This window comes from Budorcas taxicolor, chromosome 25 (genome assembly GCF_023091745.1).
Source record: "Budorcas taxicolor isolate Tak-1 chromosome 25, Takin1.1, whole genome shotgun sequence".
In the NCBI taxonomy this organism is placed as follows: domain Eukaryota; kingdom Metazoa; phylum Chordata; class Mammalia; order Artiodactyla; family Bovidae; genus Budorcas; species Budorcas taxicolor.
This window is the reverse complement of record NC_068934.1, coordinates 13,340,881-13,368,180: the sequence shown is the minus strand read 5'-3', so window position 1 is coordinate 13,368,180 and position 27,300 is coordinate 13,340,881. Positions and strand designations below refer to the sequence as shown.

Genomic DNA, 27,300 nt, shown 5'->3' with positions numbered 1-27,300 from the left:
GGATTCCCCTGGGTTTACTATTAACTGAGTGCTTACAATTCATTAAATACCATTCTAAGCACTTTATATGTATCAATTCACTTAATTATCATAACAATCTACGACATAGGTACTTTGATTATTAATCTTATTTACAAGAAGATAAATAGTAGGTAACAACAGCTAGTACTGAGTGCTTCAGTTCAGTTCAGTTCACTTCAGTCGCTCAGTCGTGTCCGACTCTTTGCGACCCCATGAATCGCAGCACACCAGGCCTCCCTGTCCATCACCAACTCCCAGAGTTCACTCAGACTTATGTCCATCAAGTCAGTGATTCCATCCAGCCATCTCATCCTCTGTCATCCCCTTCTCCTCTTGCCCCCAATCCCTCCCAGCATCAGAGTCTTTTCCAATGAGTCAGCTCTTCGCATGAGGTGGCCAAAGTACTGAAGTTTCAACTTTAGCATCATTCCCTCCAAAGAAATCCCAGGGCTGATCTCCTTTAGAATGGACTGGTTGGATCTCTTTGCAGTCCAAGGGACTCTCAAGAGTCTTCTCCAACACCACAGTTCAAAAGCATCAATTCTTCGGTACTCAGCTTTCTTCACAGTCCAACTCTCATATCCATACATGACTACTGGAAAAACCATAGCCTTGACTAGATGGACCTTTGTTGGCAAAGTAATGTCTCTGCTTTTGAATATGCTATCTAGGTTGGTCATAGCTTTTCTTCCAAGGAGTAAGCATCTTTTAATTTCATGGCTACAATCACCATCTGCAGTGATTTTGGAACCCCCCAAAATAAAGTCTGACACTGTTTCCACTGTTTCCCCATCTATTCCCATAAAGACAAAAGTGATGGGACCGGATGCCACAATCTTAGTTTTCTGAATGTTGAGCTTTAAGTCAACTTTTTCACTCTCCTCTTTCACTTTCATCAAGAGGCTTTTTAGTTGCTCTTCACTTTCTGCCATAAGGGTGGTATCATCTGCATATCTGAGGTGATTGATATTTCTTCCGGCAATCTTGATTCCAGCTTGTGCTTCTTCCAGCCCAGCGTTTCTCATGATGTACTCTGCATAGAAGTTAAATAAGCAGGGTGACAATATACAGCCTTGACGTACTCCTTTCCCTATTTGGATCAAGTCTGTTGTTCCATGTCCAGTTCTAATTGTTGCTCCCTGACCTCCATATTGGTTTCTCAAGAGGCAGGTCAGGTGGTCTGGTATTCCCATCTCTTTCAGAATTTCCCACAGTTTATTGTGATCCACACAGTCAAAGGCTTTGGCATAGTCAATAAAGCAGAAATAGATGTTTTTCTGGAACTCTCTTGCTTTTTCCATGATCCAGCGGATGTTGGCAATTTGATCTCTGGTTCCTCTGCCTTTTCTAAAACCAGCTTGAACATCTGGAAGTTCATGGTTCATGTATTGCTAAAGCCTGGCTTTGAGAATTTTGAGCATTACTTTAGTAGCATGTGAGATGAGTGCAATTGTGCGGTAGTTTGACCACTCTTTGGCATTGCCTTTCTTTGGGAATGGAATGAAAACTGACCTTTTCCAGTCCTGTGGCCACTGCTGTTTTCCAAATTTGCTGGCATATTAAGTGCAGCACTTTCACAGCATCACCTTTCAGGATTTGAAAGAGCTCAACTGGAATTCCATCACCTCCACTAGCTTTGTTCATAGTGATGCTTTCTAAGGCCCACTTGACTTCACATTCCAAGTTGTCTGGCTCTAGGTGAGTGAACACACCATCGTGATTATCTGGGTGGTGAAGATCTTTTTTGTACAGTTCTTCTATGTATTCTTGCCACCTCTTCTTAATATCTTCTGCTTCTGTTAGGTCCATACCATTTCTGTCCTTTATCCAGCCCATCTTTGCATGAAATGTTTCCTTGGTATCTCTAATTTTCTTGAAGAGATCTCTAGTCTTTCCCTTTATGTTGTTTCCTCTATTTCTTTGCATTGATCGCTGAGGAAGGCTTTCTTTTCTCTTCTTGCTATTCTTTGGAACTCTGCATTCAGATGCTTATATCTTTCCTTTTCTCCTTTGCTTTTCGCTTTAATGAGTGCTACGACTCATTAAAAACCATTTTAAACGCTTTACGTATATTAATTCACTTAGTTATCACAACAATCTAAAAGATAGGCACTTTGATTATCTCTACTTTACAGGCAAGGACACAGTTTAAACAACCTGTGACAGTCACAGAGCGAGAAAGCGGCAGAGCCAACATTCAAGCACACGCCACCTAGCTCCAGAATACAATCATCAAGTGCAAACCTCCTTATTTCAACACATAATGCTGGTCACTAATCAACAGCTGCAATTTTTTCACTTACCTAAAGTTGTGACCTCAGAATCCTTCTTAACAAAGCATTCTAGGTGGTCAACATCAATTAACTAGATTTAGATTTGCTGTTGTTATTTAGTCTTTTCCAACCCCATGGACTGTAGCCCACCAAGCTCCTCTACCCATGGGATTTCCCAGGCAAGAATACAGGAGGGGGTTGCCATTTCCTTCTCCAGGGGATCTTGCAGACTGAGGGACTGAACCCGCATTTCCTGCATTGGCAGGCAGATTTTTCACTACTGAGCCACCAGGGAAGTCCCAGATTTAGATTTAGCATAGATTACAACTGCTTGTCATTCCTAGTGCACATTATTCCTTTTTAATGAGCTCTTATTCCTTTACAAAGACTGAATGAAAGTGTTAGTCATCCAGTTGGGTCCAACTCTATGATCCCATGGACTGTAGCACACCAGGCTCCTCTGTTCATGGAATTCTCCAGGCAAGAATCCTGGAGTAGGTTGCCAATCCCTTCTTCAGGCGATCTACCCAACCAAGGGATCAAACCTGGGTCTTCTGCATTGCAGACAGATTCCCCATCACTGAGCCACCTGTGACGATCCTAACAAAGACTAAGAGAAATTTTTTCTTTGTCTTGACCAATAAATGAACAATTAAAAGAGCTGTATGCATGTGAGGACGGAGAGTTTAACCTATATTTGTGATGGTTTCAATAACACTATTGTCTCTCTTAACACCTTGCTCTTCTCTACCCCTGCCATGTATCTACAGACATCTGTACCCAGCTCAAGATGCCCGCCTCTGCCTGCCCTCTTGACGACTTGCTGACCATGCCCTCCTATCAATATCACTCTCAACAGGTATGGATCTCTATTACTTTGTTGCAACATTTGCTTATCTGTGTCTGACCCTACCAGAGTATGAGTTTCCTAACAGAAAGGATCATCCATCAAAGTAATCAGAAGAGTTGACCTCAGGTTTTGAGAGGAAGCAAATGTATTAATTTGGACGCAAGCTACCCCACATCCAAGGTCAGGAGCGGCAGCCATGAGGAGATAACCCACGTCCAAGGTAAGAGAAACCCAAGTAAGACAGTATGCGCTGAGAGAGGGCATCAGAGGGCAGACAGACTGAAAAACCACAAGCACAGACAACTAGCCAATCTGATCACATGGGCCACAGACTTGTCTAACTCAATGAAACTAAGCCATGCCATGTGGGGCCACCCAAGATGGATGGGTCACGGTGGAGAGGTCTGACAGAATGTGGTCCACTGGAGAAGGGAATGGCAAACCACTTCAGTATTCTTGCCTTGAGAACCCCATGAACAGTATGAAAGAGCAAAAAGATAGAACACTGAAAGATGAACTCCCCAGGTCGGTAGGTGCCCAATATGCTACTGGAGATCAGTGGAGAAATAACTCCAGAAAGAATGAAGACATGGAGCCAAAGCAAAAACAACACCCAGATGTGGATGTGACTGGTGATGGAAGCAAGGTCCGATGCTGTAAAAAGCAATATTGCATAGGAACCTGGAATGTTAGGTCTATGAATCAAGGCAAATTGGAAGTGGTCAAACAGGAGATGGCAAGAGTGAATGTTGATATTCTAGGAATCAATGAACTAAAATTGACTGGAATGGGTGAATTTAACTCAGATGACCATTATATCTACTACTGGGGGCAGGAATCCCTTAGAAGAAATGGAGTAGCCTTCAGAGTCAACAAAAGAGTCTAAAATGCAGTACTTGGATGCAATGTCAAAAACGACAGAATGATCTCTGTTCATTTCCAAGGCAAACCATTCAATATCATGGTAATCCAAGGCTATGCCCCAACCAGTAATGCTAAAGAAGCTGAAGCTGAATGGCCCTATGAAGACCTACAAGACCTTTTAGAACTAACACCCAAAAAAGATGTCCTTTTCATTACAGGGGACTGGAATGCAAAGTAGGAAGTAAAGAAACACCTAGAGTAACAGGCAAATTTGGCCTTGGAGTGCAAAATAAAGCAGGGCAAAGGCTAATAGAGTTTTGCCAAGAGAATATACTGGTCATAGCAAACACCCTCTTCCAACAACATAAGACTCTACACATGGACATCACCAGATGGTCAACACCAAAATCAGACTGATTATATTCTTTGCCACCAAAGATGGAGAAGCTCTATACAGTCAGCAAAAATAAGACCGGGAGCTGACTGCGGCTCACATCATGAACTCCTTATTGCCAAAGTCAGACTTAAATTGAAGAAAGTGGGGAAAACCACTAAGACATTCCGGTATGACCTAAATCAAATTGCTTATGATTAGACAGTGGAAGTGAGAAATAGACTTAACGGACTAGATCTGATAGACAGAGTGCCTGATGAACTATGGACAGAGGCTCATGACATGGTACAGGAGACAGGGATCAAGACCATCTCCATGGAAAAGAAATGCAAAAAAGCAAAATGGCTGTTGGAGGAGGCCTTACAAATAGCTGTGAAAAGAAGGGAAGCGAAAAGCAAAGGAGAAAAGGAAAGATATAAGCATCTGAATGCAGAGTTCCAAAGAACAGCAAGGAGAGAAAAGAAAGCCTTCCTCAGCGAACAATGCAAAGAAATAGAGGAAAACAACAGAATGGGGAAAACTACAGATCTCTTCAGGAAAATTAGAGATACCAAGGGAACATTTCACACAAAGATGGGCTGGATAAAGGACAGAAATGGTATGGACCTAACAGAAGCAGAAGATATTAAGAAGAGGTGGCAAGAATACACAGAAGAACTGTACAAAAATGATCTTCGCCACCCAGATAATCACGATGGTATGATCACTCACCTAGAGCCAGACATCCTGTAATGTGAAGTCAAGTGGGCCTTAGGAAGCATCACTATGAACAAAGCTGCTGCTGCTGCTGCTGCTGCTGCTAAGTCACTTCAGTAGTGTCTGACTCTGTGCGACCCCATAGATGGCAGCCCACCAGGCTCCCCTGTCCCTGGGATTATCCAGGCAAGAACACTAGAGTGGGTTGCCATTTCCTTCTCCAATGCATGAAAGTGAAAAGTGAAAGTGAAGTTGCTCAGCCGTGTCCAACTCTTCACGACTCCATGGACTGCAGCCTACCAGGCTCCTCTGCCCACGGGATTTTCCAGGCAAGAGTACTGGAGTGGGATGCCACTGCCTTCTCTGATGAACAAAGCTAGTGGAGGTGATGGAATTCCAGTTGAGCTATTTCAAATCCTAAAAGATGATGCTGTGAAAGTGCTGCACTCACTATGTCAGCAAATTTGGAAAACTCAGCAGTGGCCACAGGACTGGAAAAGTCAGTTTTCATTCCAATCCCAAAGAAAGGCAATGCCAAAGAATGCTCAAACTACCACACAATTGCACTCATCTCACACGCTAGTAAAAGAATGCTCAAAATTCTCCAAGCCAGGCTTCAACAATACGTGAACCATGAACTTCCAGGTATTCAAGCTGGTTTTAGAAAAGGCAGAGGAACCAGAGATTAAATTGCCAACATCCGCTGGATCATCAAAAAAGCAAGAGAGTTTCAGAAAAACATCTATTTCTGCTTTATTGACTATGCCAAAGCCTTTGACTTTGTGGATCACAACAAACTGTGGAAAATTCTGAAAGAGATGGGAATACCAGACCACCTGACCTGCCCCTTGAGAAACCTATATGCAGGTCAGGGAGCAACAGTTAGAACTGGACATGGAACAACAGACTGGTTCCAAATAGGAGAAGGAGTACATCAAGGCTGTATATTGTCACCTTGCTTATCTAACTTCTATGCAGAGTACATCATGAGAAACGCTGGGCTGGAAGAAGCACAAGCGGGAATCAAGATCACCAGGAGAAACATCAATAACCTCAGATATGCAGATGACATCACCCTTATGGCAGAAAGTGAAGAGGAACTAAAGAGCCTCTTGATGAAGGTGAAAGAGGAGAGTGAAAAAGTTGGCTTAAGGCTCAATACTCAGAAAACTAAGATCATGGCATCTGGTCCCATTACTTCATGGCAAATAGATGGCAAATTTATTTTGGGGGGCTCCAAAATCACTGCAAATGGTGATTGCACTTCCAGTGGTCATGTATGGATGTGCAAGTTGGACTGTGAAGAAAGCTGAGTGCTGAAGAATTGATGCTTTTGAACTGTGGTGCTGGAGAAGACTCTTGAGAGTCCCCTGGACTTCAAGGAGATCCAACCATTCCATTCTGAAGGAAATCAGCCCTGGGTGTTCTTTGGAAGGAATGATGCTAAAGCTGAAACTCTAGTACTTTGGCCACCTCATGTGAAGAGTTGACTCATTGGAAAAAACTCTGATGCTGGGAGGGGTTGGGAGCAGGAGGAGAAGGGGACGACAGAGGATGAGATGGCTGCATGGCATCACTGACTCGATGCACGTGAGTTTGAGTGAACTCCGGGAGTTGGTGATGGACAGGGAGCCCTGGTGTGCTGCAATTCATGGGGTCGCAAAGAGTCAGACACGACTGAGCGACTGAACTGAACTGAACTGAACTCCTTAGAAGGAAAGTTATGACCAACCTAGACAGCATATTAAGAAGCACAGACATTACTTTGTCAACAAAGGTCTGTCTAGTCAAGGCTATGGTTTTTCCAGTAGTCATGTATGGATGTGAGAGCTGGACCATAAAGAAAGCTGAGTGCTGAAGAACTGACGCTTTTGAATTGTGGTGTTGGTTAAGACCCATTGCCTTGGCACAGAAGAGCAATTGCACAAGGAAGTGAAAGAGAGACAAGGCAGCCTCAGTCGTTTCACAGAATTACAGAGCAGGAATCTGATGGAAAATAAATTCTGATTTTATCTGTCACTCATCTAAGAGAAATAGATATCTAAGATCAGTTCTTAGGGAATTATTTTATTTTCAACTAACATATTTAGACTAATAACATCCTAAAGAATGTTATTTCCTAAGGAAATAATTATAAATAAGGAATACAATAACACAATATAATTGGTTTCATATCTTTGCTTTTAATGTAGTTCAATTCAATATTTACTAAGACCTTCTGAATACCAAGCACCATGTCAGACATTGGCAGTGGAGAAAATATGATTCAGTCCCCACCCTAAGGTAGTTCACAGACTAGCTTTCTGGTATAAAGCTGACATTTTCTAGTCTTAGCTCTGGCTGATTAAAAAGGAAAATTTCTTCCTTTCATTTGTCTTCATTAAGTTTTGTTAACAGATTTAAGCATTATTATAAAAGAAGATAGAATATATAGTCAAGAGAAGCAAGCTAACAGCTACAATATTTTTTATCCTCACAAATATAAGAAAAATAGTACAACAGGAAAGCTAAAATATACCTTCATCCATTCCTATTTGAAAATCAAACTTCCATTTTTTTTCTTATTTGCACTGGCTTTGTTTAGATTTTATTAGTTAATTCATTTAACAAATATTTATTGAGTACCTGCTATATGCCTAACACAGTCCTGGATCTAGGATACAACACTGAACAAGCAAACAAAAATTCCTGCCCCTGTGTTCTCATTCTAGACTGTAATAATAACAATAAACTATATTTATTACATAGTTATGACATCCCTACTCCCATTTCTCCCATATCCTTGTTCAATTGTGAAATAAGCTGGGATATTTTTTCACCTTTTAAAATTCAGTTGTCCAAAAATAGTATCAGATTTCATTCTTTTCACATGTAATTCTTTAAGGCTGAACAGGCTTATTGGATGTCTGTATTTATTCTTTTGTAAACTGCCTATTCACATACTTTTGCTGTTTATTATTTGTGAGTTTATCTTTTTGATTTTTTTTAAAGAACTTCAGAATTATTTGGTCATATATACTACAAAAGATTTTTTTCCAGTTGATCATAATAAAAAAAAATTGAGCACAAGAGTTTCACAAATCAGCACATACCGTGTTATTGCAAAACCAAATAATGTCCCCTTCATTACCAGTGTAGAAAAGTATTGATCCACCATCTTCCTTCCAGTAGTTATCAGCTATTAGGTACCGCTGTTTAAAAGTTCTATCGATATTAAATCCAAAGTGATCAACCTATGACAAAAAAGAAACAGACAAGACATATTTCAAAGGAAAGTAATTAAAAACTAAAAAGTACATATATTATTCTTCCATTCAAATCAAGCTACGCTACAAAAATTAAAAAACTTCAAACTTCATTTGGTTTAATTAGTAGTAGTAATATTGATAGTATATTCAAAAGCAGAGAGATTACTTTGCCGACTAAGGTCCGTCTAGTCAAGGCTATGGTTTTTCCAGTAGTCATGTATGGATGTGAGAGTTGGACTGTGAAGAAAGCTGAGCACTGAAGAATTGATGCTTTTGAACTGTGGTGTTGGAGAAGACTCTTGAGAGTCCCTTGGACTGCAAGGAGATCTAACCAGTCCATTCTAAAAGAGATCAGCCCTGGGTGTTCTTTGGAAGGAATGATGCTGAAGCTGAAACTCCAGTACTTTGGCCACCTCATGCGAAGAGTTGACTCATTGGAAAAGACTCTGATGCTGGGAGGGATTGAGGGCAGGAGGAGAAGGGGACAACAGAGGATGAGATGGCTGGATGGCATCACTGACTCGATGAACGTGAATCTGAGTAAACTCCAGGAGTTGGTGATGGACAGGGAGGCCTGGCGTGCTGCGGTTCATGGGGTCGCAAAGAGTCGGACACGACTGAGCGACTGAACTGAACTGAACTGAACTGAGTAATATTGATATTATTTTGAAATCATTTTCTTCATATTTTAAGATAAAGCAATATTATTCAAGATTTTCAGTGTAAAATATACAATTATAAAATCAAGTAGCCACTTAAAAACACAATAATGTTAAAATTAAATTGGAAATAGTAATATGAACTTAGTAATTTTTAAAATACAGACATTCCTTACTACTTGAATTTTCATTATTGAAACTTTCAATATTGAAATTCAAGGACTAGAAAGACCATTGAAGAGGTCTATAAACATTGTCATCCCAATAACAATTGACATTGCAAGGGCCAGGATCTTGGTATCTCATACTATACAAAGGACTGTCATTGGCTGAAGTTTTAATTAATTGAACATAAAACAAATGAAACATAAAAAGAATAATGATTGTAGCTAATTAAAACATTTGATTTCATATTTTAATTGATTCATGAAAATCCATTATTCCATAAGGATATCAAAAAAGAGAAAGCAAGAAAAATATTTATTCCTCACCATTTATTTATTAAGCCAACTCCTCATTTAGAAGTTGTAAATACATTACTGATAAAGAGTCTAAGCATAATCATGTTATCAAGATTATGTTATCCCCTCAAAAAAAAAAAAAAAGAAGTTGTAAATAAAAAAGCAAAGAACTCAACATTTAACTTGCCTTTCCAACAGAATTGTATTTCAGGGTACTAAATAGTCCCAACTGATGAAAAACAGCTCTGTTTTATCAAATGTCAGCTAATGCAGAAGCAATGACAGAATTAGAAAAATGGTATTTGACAAACCTAGTCCATATTTAAATTAACCCAGTTGTCCCTAAATTGTGATTTATATCTTGTTTGTTCAAACTAGGATTTATTAACATTAATTTTGTTAGAAGTGATATTGTTTTGACTACATAAGAAAAAGTTTTTCTATTTTACAGCTGTATATAAAGGATTTAGAGAGAAAATATCATGCTGTTTTAATTTACTTGAAAATACTTCAGCTTAGGACTTCTCTGGTGGCTCAGTGGTGAAGAATCCACCTGCCAATGCAGAGGACACAGGTTTGATCCCTGGTTGAGGAAGATCCCACATGCCTCAGGACAAATACTGAGCCCACATGCCACAACTCCTGAAACCTGTGCTCAGCAATGAGAAGCCCACACACTGCAACTAAAGAGTGGCCCCCACTCACCACCAAAACAGAAATGTCCGTGCACCAATGAACACCCAGCATAGCCAAATAAATGAATAAAATTATTTAAGAAAAGAATAAAAAAATACTTCAGCATAAAAAAAGTGAAAAGGTAAAATGGGAACGTCCTAGACTGAGCCAGCAGTTAAGACTCGCACTTCCACTGCAGGGAGCACAGGTTCAATCCCTGGTTGGGGAACTAAGATCCTGCGTGCTGTAAGATGCAGCCAAAAAGTATTTTTATAAATTGTTTTTAATTTTTGTTAAAGTAAAGTGAATTTAAAGGAAAAAAAATTTAATCTATACTAAAAGAGACAAAAAGACACTGGATACTGAGACTTTGCCAGATACAATACAAATTATGTCAAAATGACACAATTTTGAGCTTAAATCAAACTTCACTAAATGAACTCACCACTTAAAAAATACAATTGTTAAATGCTATAACATGGTAAAGTTCACATACAACTATCTGAATTTAAAGAGTTACAACAGACAGAGCCTACCAAGCCTTTAGGATCACAGGGTCTGAATTCCTCAAGGCTCCAGAGGGACAGGAGTGAGAATGCAGGGTCTGGTCTGGGGTACACATAGGCTGACCCAGTGTTGCTCCAACCTCCCTGGGGCAGGAGTTAGTTCTGACCTAACCCAGACAGGACACGACTGAGTGACTTCACTTCCACTTTTCACTTTCATGCATTGGAGAAGGAAATGGCAACCCACTCCAGTGTTCTTGCCTGGAGAATCCCAGGGACAGGGAAGCCTGGTGGGCTGCTGTCTATGGGGTCGCACAGAGTCAGACACGACTAAAGCGACTTAGCAGCAGCAGCAGCAGCAACCCAGACCTTGCAAGATTTCTCTAGACCATTCCAAAAGAAATGGAACTCCATCTATACACACACACACACACACACACACACACACGCTTCACATTCATACCACAAGTTCCAAAATGCAAGTTTCTCAACTCTACACCTTATGCACACTTCCCAATGTCCACAATCTTTACCATATATGGTCTTAAAGTATAGGCTATTCTAATATAAAGACTATTTACCATTCAGTAAAATAGCAGTTTGTATGGGGCAGGTATATAATAATGATATCCATGTGCTAAAAAAAACAAAAACAAAAAACCCTCCTATGACATATCTTGAAGAGAGCACAGCAACCCACTCCAGTATTCTTGCCTGGAGAGCCCCCTGGACAGAGGAGCCTGATGGGGTCCATAGGTTCAACAAAGAGTCAGACGTGACTGAAGCGACTTAGCAAGCACACATGACATACATTAACTCACTCAATCACTTATTCAACAAGCATCAACTGAATGGGCCAAGTACTTGTTCTAGGCCAAGAAGTAAACTAAGCAACCAGATAAAGAAGTGACTGAGCCACAGTTTCTTAACTTAACTCAAACTAACTCAACTACACTCACTAAGCCTCAAAGTAAAAAAGAGCAAGAGAAATAGACAAACAGTGAAGGAAAGATAGACAAGTGATTCCACTTGCTTCCGTTCAAATTAATATAGTGTTTCTCCACGTAAGGTCCCTAGATACCAGCATCAGCTTCATCTAGGAACTTGTTAAAAATACAAATTCTCTGGCCTACTGGTTAAAAATGCAAATTCCAAGGCCTACTGAATTAGAAACTTGAGGAGTAGAACCCAGTAACTTGTGTTTTAACATGGCCTCCGAGTAATTCTGGGGCTTCCCAGGTGGCGCTAGTGGTAAAGAACCTGCCTGCCAATGCAGGTAGACTTAAGAGACACAGGTTCGACCTCTGGGTCAGGAAGATCCCCTGTAGGAGGGCATGGCAACCCACTCCAGTATTCTTGCTTGGAGAATGCCCTGGACAGGAGCCTGGCAGGTTGCAGTCATTAGCGTCACAAAGAGTTAGACATGACTGAAGCAACTTAGCACACATGCACACCAAGTAATTCTGATGTACAACTAATGTTCTGAGAACAAATGAGTTAAGCCCCTAAATAAGATATGAATCTGCTCTTCCTTCTCTTGATCGAAGTTTCAGAATACTTTTAATATGTAAGCCTCTCACTATGCTGAGACCTGGGTTCAGTCCCTGGGTGGGGAAGATCCCTTGGAGAAGGGAATGGCAGCCTACTCCAGTATTCTTGCCTGGAGAATCGCCATGGACAGAGGAGCCTGGCAGGCTACAGTCCATGGGGTTGCAAAGTTAGACACGACTGAGTGACTAACATACACACACACACACACACACACACACACACACACATACACACACACATACACAATGCTGAATGAGACTCTGATGCTCGAAGATGTGAATTACCACCCACCATGGCCCCTAAATACATGCCAACTGCATCATTTGAAGCTCAACAGGAAAAACCATGATCTGTTTCAACAAAGGAAGAAAGACTAGCTGTGCTGGAGTTAAAGAAAGGAAGTACATGGCTCTCTAACAAGATGACTACTTCCCCCTGGTATTCTCAAAGATAATTCTGCCATAGTGATTTTCAATTTACCCACTGACTTTAGAGCCAAGCTTTGAGAAAAGGCTTATATCTAGAATTACAAGAGCCATAAAAACTTCAGAGAAAGCCAAACTTCCTTATATGGCCACTCTCAGGGCAATCCTGCTCCTAGCAATCACCAATTATTTAATTTGGGAGAAAGGGGGTGGAACACTGGTATGACAGAAAGAAAGCAGATTCAGGAGTTAACAGATGTGAATTTGAATTGTTACTGTGAGGCCTCAGGCAAGCCACTTAACCTGTATGAGCCCCATTTTCATCCTATATAAAATAAAGATAATAACGCACAACTCAAAGGATTACTGTGAAGATTAAACATAACTAAAGTACCAGGAAGAGTCCCTAATGTATAATGCATGCTCAAGGAATGTTAGCTCTCCACTCCACCCCATCTGCACACCAGTCCCAAGAATGGGATATCAAGATGAGGTAAGTGAGGTGGAGAGTGACGAAGCTCTTCACAGAATTACAGGACATCCCACTAGAACATCAAAATCTCCTATTTCTTGAGTGCTTCAGCTAAATAGTAAAGAGCTAGAAACAAGTAGTGAAATATCCTTTGCAAAATATTCATTTACAGAATTTTCTTGACTCTTCCTAATCATCAGGGATACCCACTTCAGACTATACAACTGTAGACAGTTCGCAATACCTAATGGCCTGGCACACTAGGTACAGTGTGCCCTCTGCTGTGGAGAGCTGAGGGCTGCATACCACTTTCAGCTATGTGATCCTGAATAGAAATTTTATAAACAACAACAGAAACAGAGACAAGGGACTTAGAAGCCAGTTGATCTGCACTGTTCAACTGAAAAAAAACCAGGCTCAAAGAGGTCAAGTGGCTTGGCCAAGGTTACAAGTCAGAGGCAAACCTGGAATTTTTAATTATCTTTTCAATTTGGTATATTGAGATAACTAAAATAATAGCACCATAAAAGCCATGCAAACATGATCTCAAAAAGGGAAAACACCTCTAGTCACACTCAGCAGTTCTCTCTACAATATGGTCCTATTTCAAGAGATATTTCCCTCCTTCACCTTGTAGAGGATAAAGAGATCCATGAGAATGGGTAGACAGGAAGAAACAAAGGGAACATCCTTTAGTTTATTGTGACAACAATAACTACGTGGACTTTAAAACTGCTCAAAAATAAAATTTACATCCAGAAAAGCCTGTAAGAACATCACACCTACTAGAAGCAGTTTTGGTGGCAACTTGGAGAAAGGTAGGGGAGGTGCGTAACACAGAACACCTATTCTGGGTGTGGTACTGTGTTGGTGCTTTACACAGATCACCTTACCATCCTCCCCATCAGCCTCTGGGGCATGTTCATTACACCAGTCCTATAAATAAGGATATGAAAGCTCAGAGAGGTCAGATAACTTGCCTAAGGTAATATAACTAATAAATAAAAGTAAATACAATTCTTCTTCATGTGTGTTTTTTACTACCCAATCCTACCTCTCACAAAATCCAGTCTGCTTTTTTCATTGTAACACACTACTGCAGATAGGGCTGGCTACAAACTTCAATCGTCAGCAGGGGGCACTAGGGCATCTCTCTCCTAGATTTGCAAAATGAAGTACACATTACCACCCATATACTAACAGTTTTACTGCAGAACATGGTCTTTTCACTGACTTAACTCAGTAATTGTTACTATATTGTTTTTAACTCATTTAAATAGGCTACTTATATAAAAAGAAAACAATGTTGACTCTTAGTAGGCTTTAGTTTTAGAAAAATTGGTTTATAGTTGATTTCATTTACATATCCAGATATACAATAACAACAGAATTTTACTAAAATACACAGGGCAAAAAAAAAGGCACACTTCAAATTAAGGTACCTTGAAAGAGGGCTCTCTGGTGTCCAGTTCTAGACCAGAGACATTGAAATGAGATAAGACTTCCTTTCCTCCATTTGATGTGCATCTCCTGTAATAATTTTGGATTTATGGCATGACATTCTATTCAGTTCAGTTCAGTCGCTCAGTCATGTCCGACTCTTTGCGACCCCATGGATTGCAGCACACCAGGCCTCCCTGTCCATCACCAACTCCCGGAGTTCACTCAGACTCACGTCCATCGAGTCAGTGATGCCATCCAGCCATCTCATCCTCTGTCGTCCCCTTCTCCTCCTGCCCCCAATCCCTCCCAGCATCAGAGTCTTTTCCAGTGAGTCAACTCTTCGCATGAGGTGACCAAAGTACTGGAGCTTCAGCTTTATAATCAGTCCTTCCAAAGAACACCCAGGACTGATCACCTTTAGAATGGACTGGTTGGATCTCCTTGCAGTCCAAGGGACTCCCAAGAGTCTTCTCCAACACCACAGTTCAAAAGCATCAATTCTTCAGTGCTCAGCTTTCTTCACAGTCCAACTTTCACATCCATACATGACTACTGGAAAAACTATAGCCTTGACTAGACGGACCTTTGTCGGCTAAGTAATGTCTCTGCTTTTCAATATGCTATCTAGGTTGGTCATAATTTTCCTTCCAAGGAGTAAGTGTCTTTTAATTTCATGGCTACAATCACCATCTGCAGTGATTTTGGAGCCCCCCAAAGTAAAGTCTGACACTGTTTCCATTGTTTCCCCATCTATTTCCCATGAAGTGATGGGACCAAATGCCATGATCTTTGTTTTCTGAATGTTGAGCTTTAAGCCAACTTTTTCACTCTCCTCTTTCACCTTCATCAAGAGGCGTTTTAGTTCCTCTTCAGTTTCTGCTCTAAGGGTGCTGTCATCTGCATATCTGAGGTTATTGATATTTCTCCCAGCAATCTGATTCCAGCCTGTGTTTCTTGCAGCCCAGCATTTCTCATAATGTACTCTGCATAGAAGTTAAATAAGCAGGGTGACAATATACAGCCTTGACATACTCCTTTTCCTATTTGGAACTAGAGTTCCTAAATGGAGACTAACATTGTTTCTGGGCAAGCTGGACCTCCCCTGAAGGGGTAGACACCTTCATGGTAGAAGGACACAACTTCCAGAATGAACCAAAATCTGAAAGGATGGTGCGGTTTTGCCAGGTTCCGGGTCTGTGGGTGGAGAAAAGTGGAGCTGTCCCTCACCCAGGAGGAGCCCCCGAGCTGGGACTAGACGGGAGAGCAAGCTATATATTATGAATCAGATCATGGGTGACTCTTGGCTTATTTTCACTTGATTATGTCAGAAGATTTCAAGAATCCTTTGAATGTTCTATTGTTGCAGCAAAAACAGAAATGAGTGAACAGCCTTTGTTACATACATACTTGTCAAACAGGCCTGCAAAAATTTAGACAACCTTGGTTATTCTCTAGCTATTACTACTAACAAACACTTATAGCTAGACTTGCCCTTGACAAAGCTAAACAAAACAAATTACTCTCTGATTGTACTTGGCACCTGACATTCTTCTTCCCCCTACACTGTCTTGTAGCATTCTGCATTTTCAAAAAGGCCATGGGCTACATAACTTCAGTGACACCAGTCCTGGTTGCTGAGTTGCCTAAAGCCAGCTGTGGCCATTTTGAAAACTTGCAGAAGGAAAATAAATAAATAAATACAAGACCTTCAGAATGATATAAAACTACCGACTGCCGAGGGAAAAGGGGCACAGTTCTTGAGATACTAGACTGCTATGTATTCCCTTTTGCTGGGCAAAGATAAAGCCATTTTTCTTATCCTTCCAAAACTCTGTCTCTGTATTTATCTTCAGCATTGGTGCACAGAGTCAAGATTTCAGCAATACTACCTTTATTCATCTGTATTTTCTAAAGGAGATCAGTCCTGGGTGTTCTTTGGAAGGAATGATACTAAAGCTGAAACTCCAGTACTTTGGCCACCTCATGCAAAAAGCTGACTCATTGGAAAAGACTCTGATGCTGGGAGGGATTGGGGGCAGGAGGAGAAGGGGACGGCAGAGGATGAGATGGCTGGATGGCATCACCGACTCGATGGATGTGAGTTTGGGTGAACTCTGGGAGTTGGTGATGGACAGGGAGGCCTGGCGTGCTGCGATTCATGGGGTCGCAAAGAGTCAGATACGACTGAGTAACTGAACTGAACTGAACTGATTCTGAAGAAAATAAAGAAAATAAAGTCTCTCACTGTTTCCACTGTTTCCCCATCTATCTGCCATGAAGAGATGGGACCAGATATCATCATGATCTTGGGCTTCCCCGGTGGCTCAGAGGTTAAAGCATCCGCCTCCAATGCGGGAGACCCGGGTTCGATCCCTGGGTCGGAAAGATCCCCTGGAGAAGGAAATGGTAACCCACTCCAGTATTCTTGCCTGGAGAATCCTACGGACGGAGAAGCCTGGTAGGCTACAGTCCACGGGGTCGCAAGAGTTGGATACGACTGAGCGACTACACCTTCCTATCATCATGATCTTAGTTTTCTGAATGTTAAGTTTTAAGCCAGCTTTTTCACTCTCCACTTTCACCTTCATCAAGAGGCTCTTTAGTTTCTCTTTGCTTTCTGCTATAAAGGTGGTGTCATCTGCATATCTGAGGTTATTGATATTTCTACCAGCAATCTTGATTCCAGCTTGTGCTTCATCCAGCCTGGCACTTCTCATGATGTATTCTGCATGTAAATTAAATAAGCAAGGTGACAAGATAGCCCTGACATACTCCTTTCCCAATCTGGAACCAGTCCATTGTTCCACATCCAGTTCTAACTGTTGCTTATTCTGAAGATACCAGGAAAGACTGGAGGGTAAATTTGACTTAAAGAATTTAAAAGGAAACAGCATCCCTTGATGACAGAGTGGAGATGGTGATAAAGAAAAGCATCACAAGTCCCTCCAAGAGGAAGGTGAGTCTAAGAAACAGGAATGTCCTTCCCTCCCCACAGGGATGCTCCTTTCATTGCCAATCATAGAAGATCTAGTTTATTTTAACAAGGAAGGTGGATGTTTGCTCAGAGATATCCTTCAAATCAAATCATCCTTCTATGTAACAAGATGTGGCATATTTTCAAACATTTTTCTGTGCATATTAATATACACAAGAGAACTGTATTCTTTCCTTCTACATATTATTTGTAACCTGCTCTTAGTCTCAAAGAAGAAACTCTTAGATATAAATTATTTACTTAAAGGTAAAATAACAAACTGGGAAGGGAATAAAAGGATATGAGAGACTCCACTGCGGAAAAAAGTTTGGCTATCCAACTTCCTGCACCTATAAAGAGATTGTTAGAAAGGCAAGAACACAATAGCTACCATAGTGCCCCTCTACAAGACAGATACTTTATAATTATTAAATGAATGCAGTTCAAATCTTCTAAATGTGGTTTCCCACCTTTCTGTGTATAAGGACCTCTTGTTAATGTTAAATTCTCATAGACATTTTATATATCAAGCTAGTGCTTGAGAAAATATAAGAGAAGCTATTATAAACTCAATAATGGTATAAAAAATATCACAACAGCATCTAATTATATTTTTAACAGTACATACTTGGTCGGAAAATGGGTACAGCAAAATTTTACAGTGCTCAGGAAGCCTCCTTTCCCCTAACCAGGACTTTGGACCCCAAAAGGAAAATCATATTCTATATTACCAAAATCCTATGACATCATAATATTTTGTACTCTAATATTAAAAGGTGAAGATATCCTGCCCTTTCAGTTCAGTCAGTTCAGTCGCTCAGTCGTGTCCGACTCTTTGTGACCCCAGGAACCACAGCATGCCAGGCCTCCCTGTCTATCACCAACTCCCAGAGTCCACCCAAACCCATGCCCATTGTGTTGGTGATGCCATCCAACCATCTCATCATCTGTCGTCCCCTTCTCCTCCTGCCCTCAATCCCTCCTAGCATCAGGGTCTTTTCCAATGAGTCAGCTCTTCACACTAGGTAGCCAAAGTATTGGAGTTTCAGCTTTAACATCAGTCCCTCCAATGAACACCCAGGACTAACCTCCTTTAGGATGGACTGGTTGGATCTCCTTGCAGTCCAAGGGACTCTCAAGAGTCTTCTCCAACACCACAGTTCAAAACCATCAATTTTTCTGCACTTAGCATTCTTTAGAGTCCAACTTTCACATCCATACATGACTACTGGAAAAACCAGAGCCTTGACTAGATGGACCTTTGTTGGCAAAGTAATGCCTCTCCTTTTTAATATGCTGTGTTTATGTCCTGTCCTTTAGAAGACCCAAAACATTCCAGTAAATCAATACATGTTTTGTCAAATAGTCAAGTGTTCCAGCAGAGCAAGATTCCGGTATCATCTATTGGCTAAGCAACTCTATGACAGCACCACACAGTTAATAACTTACTGTGGCTTCAGGAAGCTATGTGCCACTAGAACTACCTGACCACAGCCTAAGCTCTCAAGTTTGAAATTATCTATTTAAATTTTAGGAAATATTACATCATCAGAGGGCACTACTGTATAAGCAATAAAGTGGGAGAACTGTTACGTTTTAAATATTAGAGTCATAAAATTTTAGGACAGGAAGGGAACTTAAATCTCAAGTCCTAAGTCTGAAATGAAAAAAACCTGAGTTATAGAGATGTCAATTATTTTACATCTTTCTTTTCAAACAAAGATGTATTCACATAGCTTAATATCAGAGTTCAAAATACCTGTTGTTAGGAGTCAGAATAGTGATTACTCTTGTAGGGGGAAGGTGACTCTAAAAGAGAATTAGAGGATTCTAGAGTTAAGCTGGTGCATTTCTTCTATACTTGTAAGATAATTAGGGCTTCCATGGTAGCTCAGTGGTATAGAACCCACCTGACAATGAAGGAGACAAAAGAGACGTGGGTTCGATTCCTGGGTCAGGAAGATCCCCTGGAGGAGGGCATGGCAACCCACTCCAGTATTCTTGCCTGGAGAAGCCCATGGACAGAGGAGCCTGGCAGGCTACAGTCCATGGGGTTACAAAGACTTGGACATGACTGAAGAGACTTAGTAAGATAATTAGCAAATAGATTTGTAAACACTTGAGACTACATTTAAGATACATTTTTTATTTTATAATGTACATGCCTGTATTTCTACCTCACTATGTTGTTCTTTAGTCACTAAGTTGTGTTCCACTCTTTTGCAACCCACATGTACTGTAGCCCACCAGGCTCCTCTGTCCATGGGATTTCCCTGGCAAGAATGGGTTGCCATTTCCTTCTCCAGGGCATCTTCCCAATCCAGGGATTAAGCCTGGGTCTCTTGCATTGCAGGCAGATTCTTTACTGTCTCAGCCACCAGGCAAGCTCCTATTTCACTACAGTCATATGTAAATTATACTACATCACATCTATATTTAACTTCTCTTTCACTTAAAAATGTGTATTGAGTACTCATTAAGTAACAGGCATTAGGAAAGAGAACTAAGATACAATTCCATTTCTCAAGTTTTTAATCTAAAAAAGTGATGAGCATAACTAACAAACAGTCACAAGATGGTAAGTTCCACATACAAAGTATTGTGGGAGCTGATAGGTTACAGTCTGACCCAAGGGAATCATGGAAGGCTTCACTGAGGAAGTGATACCTGAGTTGAACTCTGAAGAGTAACAAGAATTTTTTCAAGTACAGAAAAGCGTGTCAAGCAAAGAGTATGATGAACTCTGCAGAACAAGCATATTCAGGAACTGCTGTTGTTTGTAGCAGAAGATACATAATTTAAGAGATGATGAGATTAGATTCACCAGGCTAACACCTAAAATCTCCCTATAAAGAGAAACCTGAAATCTGAGATTGCCTCTCTAAACCAACAGTAAGTGAAATAGGTGCATGAGCAATAAAGCTTCAATGAGGCAGAGATTTTTGTCTGTTTTGTTCACTGCTAAGACCCCAGTGAGTAGAATAAGGTCTGGCACATGGTAGATCAATGAATAGGGATTCCCCTAGTGATTCAGGGGTTAAGAATCTACGCTACCACTGCAGGAGTCCTGAGTTCAATCCACTGTCAGGGAACTAAGATCCTGCTTGCCACAGGATGCCACCAAGGTGGGGGGAGGGGGGATCAATGAATATACATAGAATGAATGTACACATCCTAGCTCTGCAATTGGTATTAAAACAAATCCAACACAGCTTCAGAGAAAAGCATGACTCAAAGCAATGAGAATGCAAATCAAAGTTCCCAGGGTCAAGTCTGTGCAGGTTCATTTATTGCAAGGGTCTGTTACTGCCTTTGGAAGAGTCACAGAATGCTGTAGTCAGATGTACCTTTTGCCCAGACAAATCACATCTCTGAGGGAGAACCCAAACATAAAATCTAAACCTGACTCATAATAGTTTAGCTTTACCCAGGCAGCTGAGGAACCAGAACTGTATGCCCTCTGCTGGGAGGAGAAACAGGAAGATAAATAAGTCCAAATTAATGCAGGCAAATCTGATTAGATGGGCAGGGGAAGGACTAATCAGCATTTTGCTGAAGTATATAAGCTAAAAGGTCAGGGGTGACTTTGAGACAGGGTTTTTGTTGTTCAGTCGCTCATGGTGTCTGACTCTTTGCGACCCCATGGACTGCAGCACGCCAGGCTTCCCTGTCCTTCACTGTTTCCTGGAGCTTGCTCAATCTCATGTCCATTGAGTCAGTGATGTCATCCAACAATCTCATCCTCTGTTGTCCCCTTCTCCTCCTGCCTTCAATCTTTCCCATCATGAGGGTCTTTTCCAATGAGTGGGCTCTTCACATCAGATGACCAAAGTATTGGAGCTTCAGCTTCCAGTGAATGTTCAGGATTGATGTCCTTTAGGATTGACTGGTTTGATCTCCTTGCAGTCTAAGGTACTCTCTCAAGAGTCTTCCCCAACACCACAGTTCAAAAGCATCAGTTCTTCGGTGCTCAGCCTTCTTTATGGTCCAACTCTCACATGCATATGTGACTACTGGAAAAACCATAGCTTTGACTGTTTTTTTGGACCTTTGTTGGCAAATAATGTCTCTGCTTTTTAATGAACTATCTAGGTTTGTCGTGTATTCTTGGGCTTCCCTTGTGGCTCACCTGGTAAAGAATCTACCTGAAATGCAGAAGACCTGGGTTTGATCCCTGGGTTGGGAAGATTTCCTGAAGAAGGGAAAGGCTACCCATACTTCAGTATTCTGGCCTGGAGAATTCCATGGACTGTACAGTCCATGGAGTTGTAAAGAGTCAGACAAGACTGAGAGACTTTCACTTTCACTTCTTCCAAGGAGCAAGTGTCTTTTAATTTCAGGCCTGCAGTCACCTTCTGCAGTGATTTTGGAGGCCAAGAAAATAAAGTCTCTCACTGTTTCTACTTTTCCCCCATCTACTCGCCATGAAGAGATAGGAATAGAACTGGATGTCATGATCTTCATTTTTTTAATGTTGAGTTTCAAGCCAACTTTTTCACTCTCCTCTTTCACCTTCATCAAGAGGCTCTTTAGTTCCTCTTCACTTTTTGCCATAAGGGTGGTGTCATCTGCATATCTGAGGTTATTGATGTTTTTCCTGGCAACTTGATTCCGGCTTGTACTTCATCCAGCCCAGCATTTCATGTGAGGTACGCTGCATATAAGTTAAATTAGTAAAGTAACAAGATACAGACTTGACATACTCCTTTCCCAGTTTGGAACCGGTCCGTTGTTCCATGTCTGATTCTAACTGCTGCTTCCTGACCTGCATACAGATTTCTCAGGAGGCAGGTAAGGTGGTCTGGTATTCTCATCTCTTAAGAGTTTTCCACAGTGTGTTGTGATCCACACAGTCAAAGGCTTTAGCATAGTCAATGAAGCAGAAGTAGATGTTTTTCTGGAATTCTCTTGCTTTTACTATGATCCAACAGAGAGATGTTGGCAATTTGTTCTCTGGTTCCTGTGCCTTTTCTAAATCCAGCTTGAACATCTGGAAGTTCTTGATTTATGTACTGTTGAAACCTAGCTTGGAGAATTTTGAGCATTACCTTGCCAGCTTGGGAAATGAGTGCAACTGTGCAGTAGGTGTGACAGGGTTATAGTCACATTTTCTAGTGCTGGAAAGCACTTAAAGCTGTGGTTCTTGACCAGTGCACAGCTATTTAACCTGAATGACAGCTTCCTATAAAATGTCTATCATACTGGCTCATTCAGCAGCATACTGCTGCTGCTGCTGCTGCTGCTAAGTAACTTCAGTCATGTCTGACTCTGTGCAACCCCATAGACAGCAGCCTACCAGGCTCCCCCGTCCCTGGGATTCTCCAGGCAAGAACACTGGAGTGGGTTGCCATTTCCTTTTCCAATGCATGAAAGTGAAAAGTGAAAGTGAAGTCACTCAGTCATGTCCGACTCTTCACGACCCCATGGACTACAGCCCACCAGGCTCCTCCATCCATGGGATTTTCCAGGCAGGAGTACTGGAGTGGGGTGAGCAGCATACTAGTGTTCAGTAAATCAAATGTGCTGCCAAATGTCGATTTGATCAATTTGTAAGATACGTTTTTCCAGCAAAGAGTTTACAAAGAAGAAGAAACATGGGAGAGGTATAAGGTCCAAAGGCAAAAAGTAATTAGAGGGAATAGTTAAGACTCTAGGTGGGAGGGGGATTAGTAATGCCTGGAGATTCTAAGGAGACACAAGAAAATGGTGCCAAAGACACAGATGGAGGGATTTGATTTGGATAGGAGGAACCCCTCCTCTGCTGGGAAACAGATGGGCGCAGAAGGAATTACATCTCTAGGTGGAGAAGGAAGAAACTGAAGGGGTTATAGCTAAAACATCTCTCACACAACAACAAAGTTGTTTAATCAGTGAAGTAGGGAGCAAAGCTATCTATTAAAGGAGAATAGAAGGGTACAGTGTAGCAATGATTTGAAGATAAAAGTACAGCATGGAAGAAGGAACTGATGCTCAGGCCTCCATTGGATCCCTGAGTTCAGAGGCTAAATTTGCAGGCAAACTTCTTAGTTGTGGGATTGCTTCAGCAAACATCCACCACCCAAGATAGTAAAGAAGTTTAGTGGCTGGATAAAACCAGGATGGGAACTTCCTAAAGTACTGTGACATAATACACAAGAGACAAGAGAGCTGAGGTCATCCCTGATGTCCTTGCAACCATGAATACCCAAAGCCATGAGGTCCTCTCCTTCATAGGCAAATACTGCCAAAATGTCCTTGTTGAATTGTAAGGGAATCTAAATTATGTTATATTTATTCCATTTTAAAAAGTGAAAAATCTTGCTGGAACCCAAAGGATGTCAGAAACTGCAAATAATGCTGAATCCTATAGAGTCAGCAAACCCTATACGGTCAGCCCTTCATATCCATGGGTGCAGAATCTACAGATACGTAGAGCCAGTTGTACTATGCCATTGTACAGTATGATATATAAGGACCCTAAGCATCCATGAATTTTGGTATCCTTAGAGGGGTCCTGGAATCAATCCTCTGTGGATCCCAAGGGAATATATTCTATGTTTTTTTCCTATGCTAACAAATAGACAGCATATACAGCATGAATATGCTGGACGTAGGGATGATTCAGGTCCTGGAAGGATGGAGCAAAAGGTGTGAAATTTTATCACACTACTCACTCACAACAGCATACAATTTAAAACTTATTGTTTATTTCAGGAATGTTCCATTTAATATTCTTGGACCAAGGTTGACTGCAAGTAACAAACTGTGGAAAGAAAAACTGCAGATGAGGGGGACAGTATATAAACATTTCATTAATAATCTTTTAAAAATGATATAATATTATCAAACAAAGCTTCACAGGTTTATATTCTCTTACTTTGTCAAGTATGGTATGGCATATTACTAATATTTTTCTTTCTTCATGATGGAAGAGATGAGGCTGGTATATAGTCAAATGTAATGGATAAAGACCCCCACCACTAAAAAGGTGAAACCATGCTTCTAAAGTTCAGGATACAGACCTGTGATACAAGTAATCTATAATCCAGTCTTCTGTATCCCCTCCTCTGAAGGAAGGTCCTCCTGCAGGGGGCCATGAGTACTTCCCAGATCTACACCTCTCCAACTGAGCAAAACCCCAGTTCTTACCCATATAGCATGATTTCTAAAATCCTCACAACTCCATTCACGTCCTAGTACACTTATCTTCCCTCTCACGGATGGCATACCCAGAATTGAGTGTTATACGTGAAATGTGGTCTAATGAAGTGCCATGCTCACCCATGGCTAGAAACCAATAACTCTGTGAGTATGTTTATAGATATAGCTCCACCAACACAGCCTACTTTAAATTGAGAGTCAGGGAAGGTGTTTTGGATTGAACAATCCCCCAAAATTCATGGTCTTCCTGGAACCTCAGAATGTGACTTTATTGGAAATTGGGTCATTACAAACATAATTAATTAAGATGAGGTCACGCTGGAGTAGGCTTGGTCCTTAATTGAATATAATTGGTTACCTTTTTAAGAAGAAAAGAAACACAGACAGACACAGAGAGAAGGCTATGTGAAGACAGAGAAGGACTACAAAAGACAGACAACAACGTGATGACAGAAGACACTGGAATTATGCAGCTGCAAACCACTAAGCATTGCCAGCAACCACCAGAAGCCAGGAGAGAGACAGAACAGATTCTCCCTAGGAGGAACCAATTACACCAACACCCTGATTTTGAACTTCTGGCCTCCAAAACTGTTAGAAAATAAATGTGTGTTATTTTAAACCTCCCAGTTTGTTGTACTTTGTTACAGCAGCCCTAAAATACTAACAGAGATGGTCCTCCATGGAGGTGGCATTGAGAGTAAAGCCTGAAGGAGCCAGCCAGTAGAAGAACTCTGGAGAGAAGTAACAGAAAATACAAAGGCTCAGAGACTTGGCATGTTGTTAAAACAGGAGACTAGAGTCTCTCTAACATGGTGAACAAGGGGAAGCACTGTGGAATGGAATGAGGCTCAGGGCCAGGCAGGCCACAATATGGAGCTTAAATTTAACATGAAGAGCAATAAGAAAGTGTTAAAGAGTTATAAGACTTATTCTCATTTGTATTTTAAAGAGATTGTTCTGGCTATACTGTAGAGACTGGCCTGTAGAATGAGATGACAAAAAAAAGGCGGGGAGAAGGGTAAACAGAAGGCTACTGAAAGTTCCAGGTGAGAGATTATGGCAAGGCTAGTAAGCCAGGTTTCTTTAGTCACTACATATATAACACCTATAACATAATACACCACTTTCTAAAATCATAAAACACCCAGGAAAGATCACAGTTTAGAAAAGGACCCAGTGTATGACATCAGCAGTATTTGCAAAACAGTAAAAAGGAAGTCTTCTAAACAGCTGTAACCACCACTATCATCCTTTAATAACTGATTCTGCACTGACTCTGTCCACTATAAATATAAGAACTCCAGTAAATGGTGAAAGAGTTCCAAGGCCATCAGGCTCCCAGTAGCACTTAATGGAAATTAACAAAGCAGATTTTACTTCACCCTTTTTATTCAAAACCTACTTCAAGAAATTATACAAAGTGAGAATCTAATTGTTCTCAAACTTGACTGTCTCTGTTTCTCTCTGGTGAGATAAAAGACATCAGGGGCCACAATCTCTACCTAGTTACCTCTGCCAAAACAATAAATAAACTATTGTTTTTTTAAGTAATGCATAAAATAAGACACTACTACACAATGCTAAAATACAACTCCTCCTGCCCCACAAAGGATCTTCTGTGAATAATACTGTAAGAACTGTTGAAACAGACAACTTACAGCATTCTCTCTTTAGAGATTACTTAAAATAAGTTTTTCTTATATTAACTAATACATGACTTTAAAGGTTTTTAGCATTCCAAATTAAACTTTACAATATGTCCACATGAAGATCCTCCACAAAAGAAAGCAACTGAAGAAAGTAGCAGCAGTTTTCCTCCGGGGAACTCCAACATCCAATTTTCAGTCCCGGTGTCACTATAAAATGGGTTCTAGAGACTCTTAATCATCACCTTAAAAATATACTCTATAGACTACTCATTGTTTTCAGCAGTCATCCGGTCTGAATGATAAGGGCACTGTAAGAAAGATAAAGGAAAGGAAAAGGATATCCTCAGCTGAAACCAAAAAGCTCAGAACAATGACAGCAAGTTCACACATGACCAAGTAGCTCCTTTGATTACTTTCAGGTGCTTCTGTCACTGTGCCACCATCCTGTATAGCAACTGCCCTGGAGCTAATAGGATATACAGATAAATGACAGTCAGTGGTTAAAGACATTCATTCATTTAATAAGTATTTCTCTAGTGCCTACCAATGGTTAGTGCTAGAGATAAAACAGTGAACAAGCTAGATATGATTACTGCCTTCACACAGCTTATAACCTAATGAAAGGCAAGTAATAAAGCAGCAAATATACAATAAAGAAATACTAAGAAACTGTAGTTTTGCACAGAATATAACAGAGAGCTTAATTTTAATAGGGTGGTCAGAAAAGAGGTCTCAGAGCAGGCAATAGTTAATGAAGCCTTTAATCTCCACAGCCTTTCAGTCAGGTATGTCAACTGTGTAAAAAGGGGATTTTATTCAACGCCACTTCCTACACGAAGCATTCCTTTGCCTTCCTGCTTTGTGTGTCCATGGTACTTTTAGCTCTATTATAGTGCTTTTCAAGTGTAGCTTTTGCTCTGTAGTTACTTATTTACATATGTTGTACACCTGCTATACTATTAAAAACTCTAAAGTAATCTGATAAGATGCTAGAAT

At 40.7% G+C, this 27,300-nt stretch overlaps 1 protein-coding gene across 1 annotated transcript in view; it reads right to left on the bottom strand.

The window, feature by feature from the left end:
- The window catches only part of PRCP (prolylcarboxypeptidase), an 86,730-nt gene that overhangs the window by 36,486 nt on the left and 22,944 nt on the right, over positions 1–27,300 (bottom strand). The window contains exon 3 of the mRNA XM_052662291.1: positions 8,191–8,331. Coding sequence (XP_052518251.1) covers positions 8,191–8,331 — 141 coding nt within the window. The remainder of the gene's footprint in view (positions 1–8,190; positions 8,332–27,300) is intronic.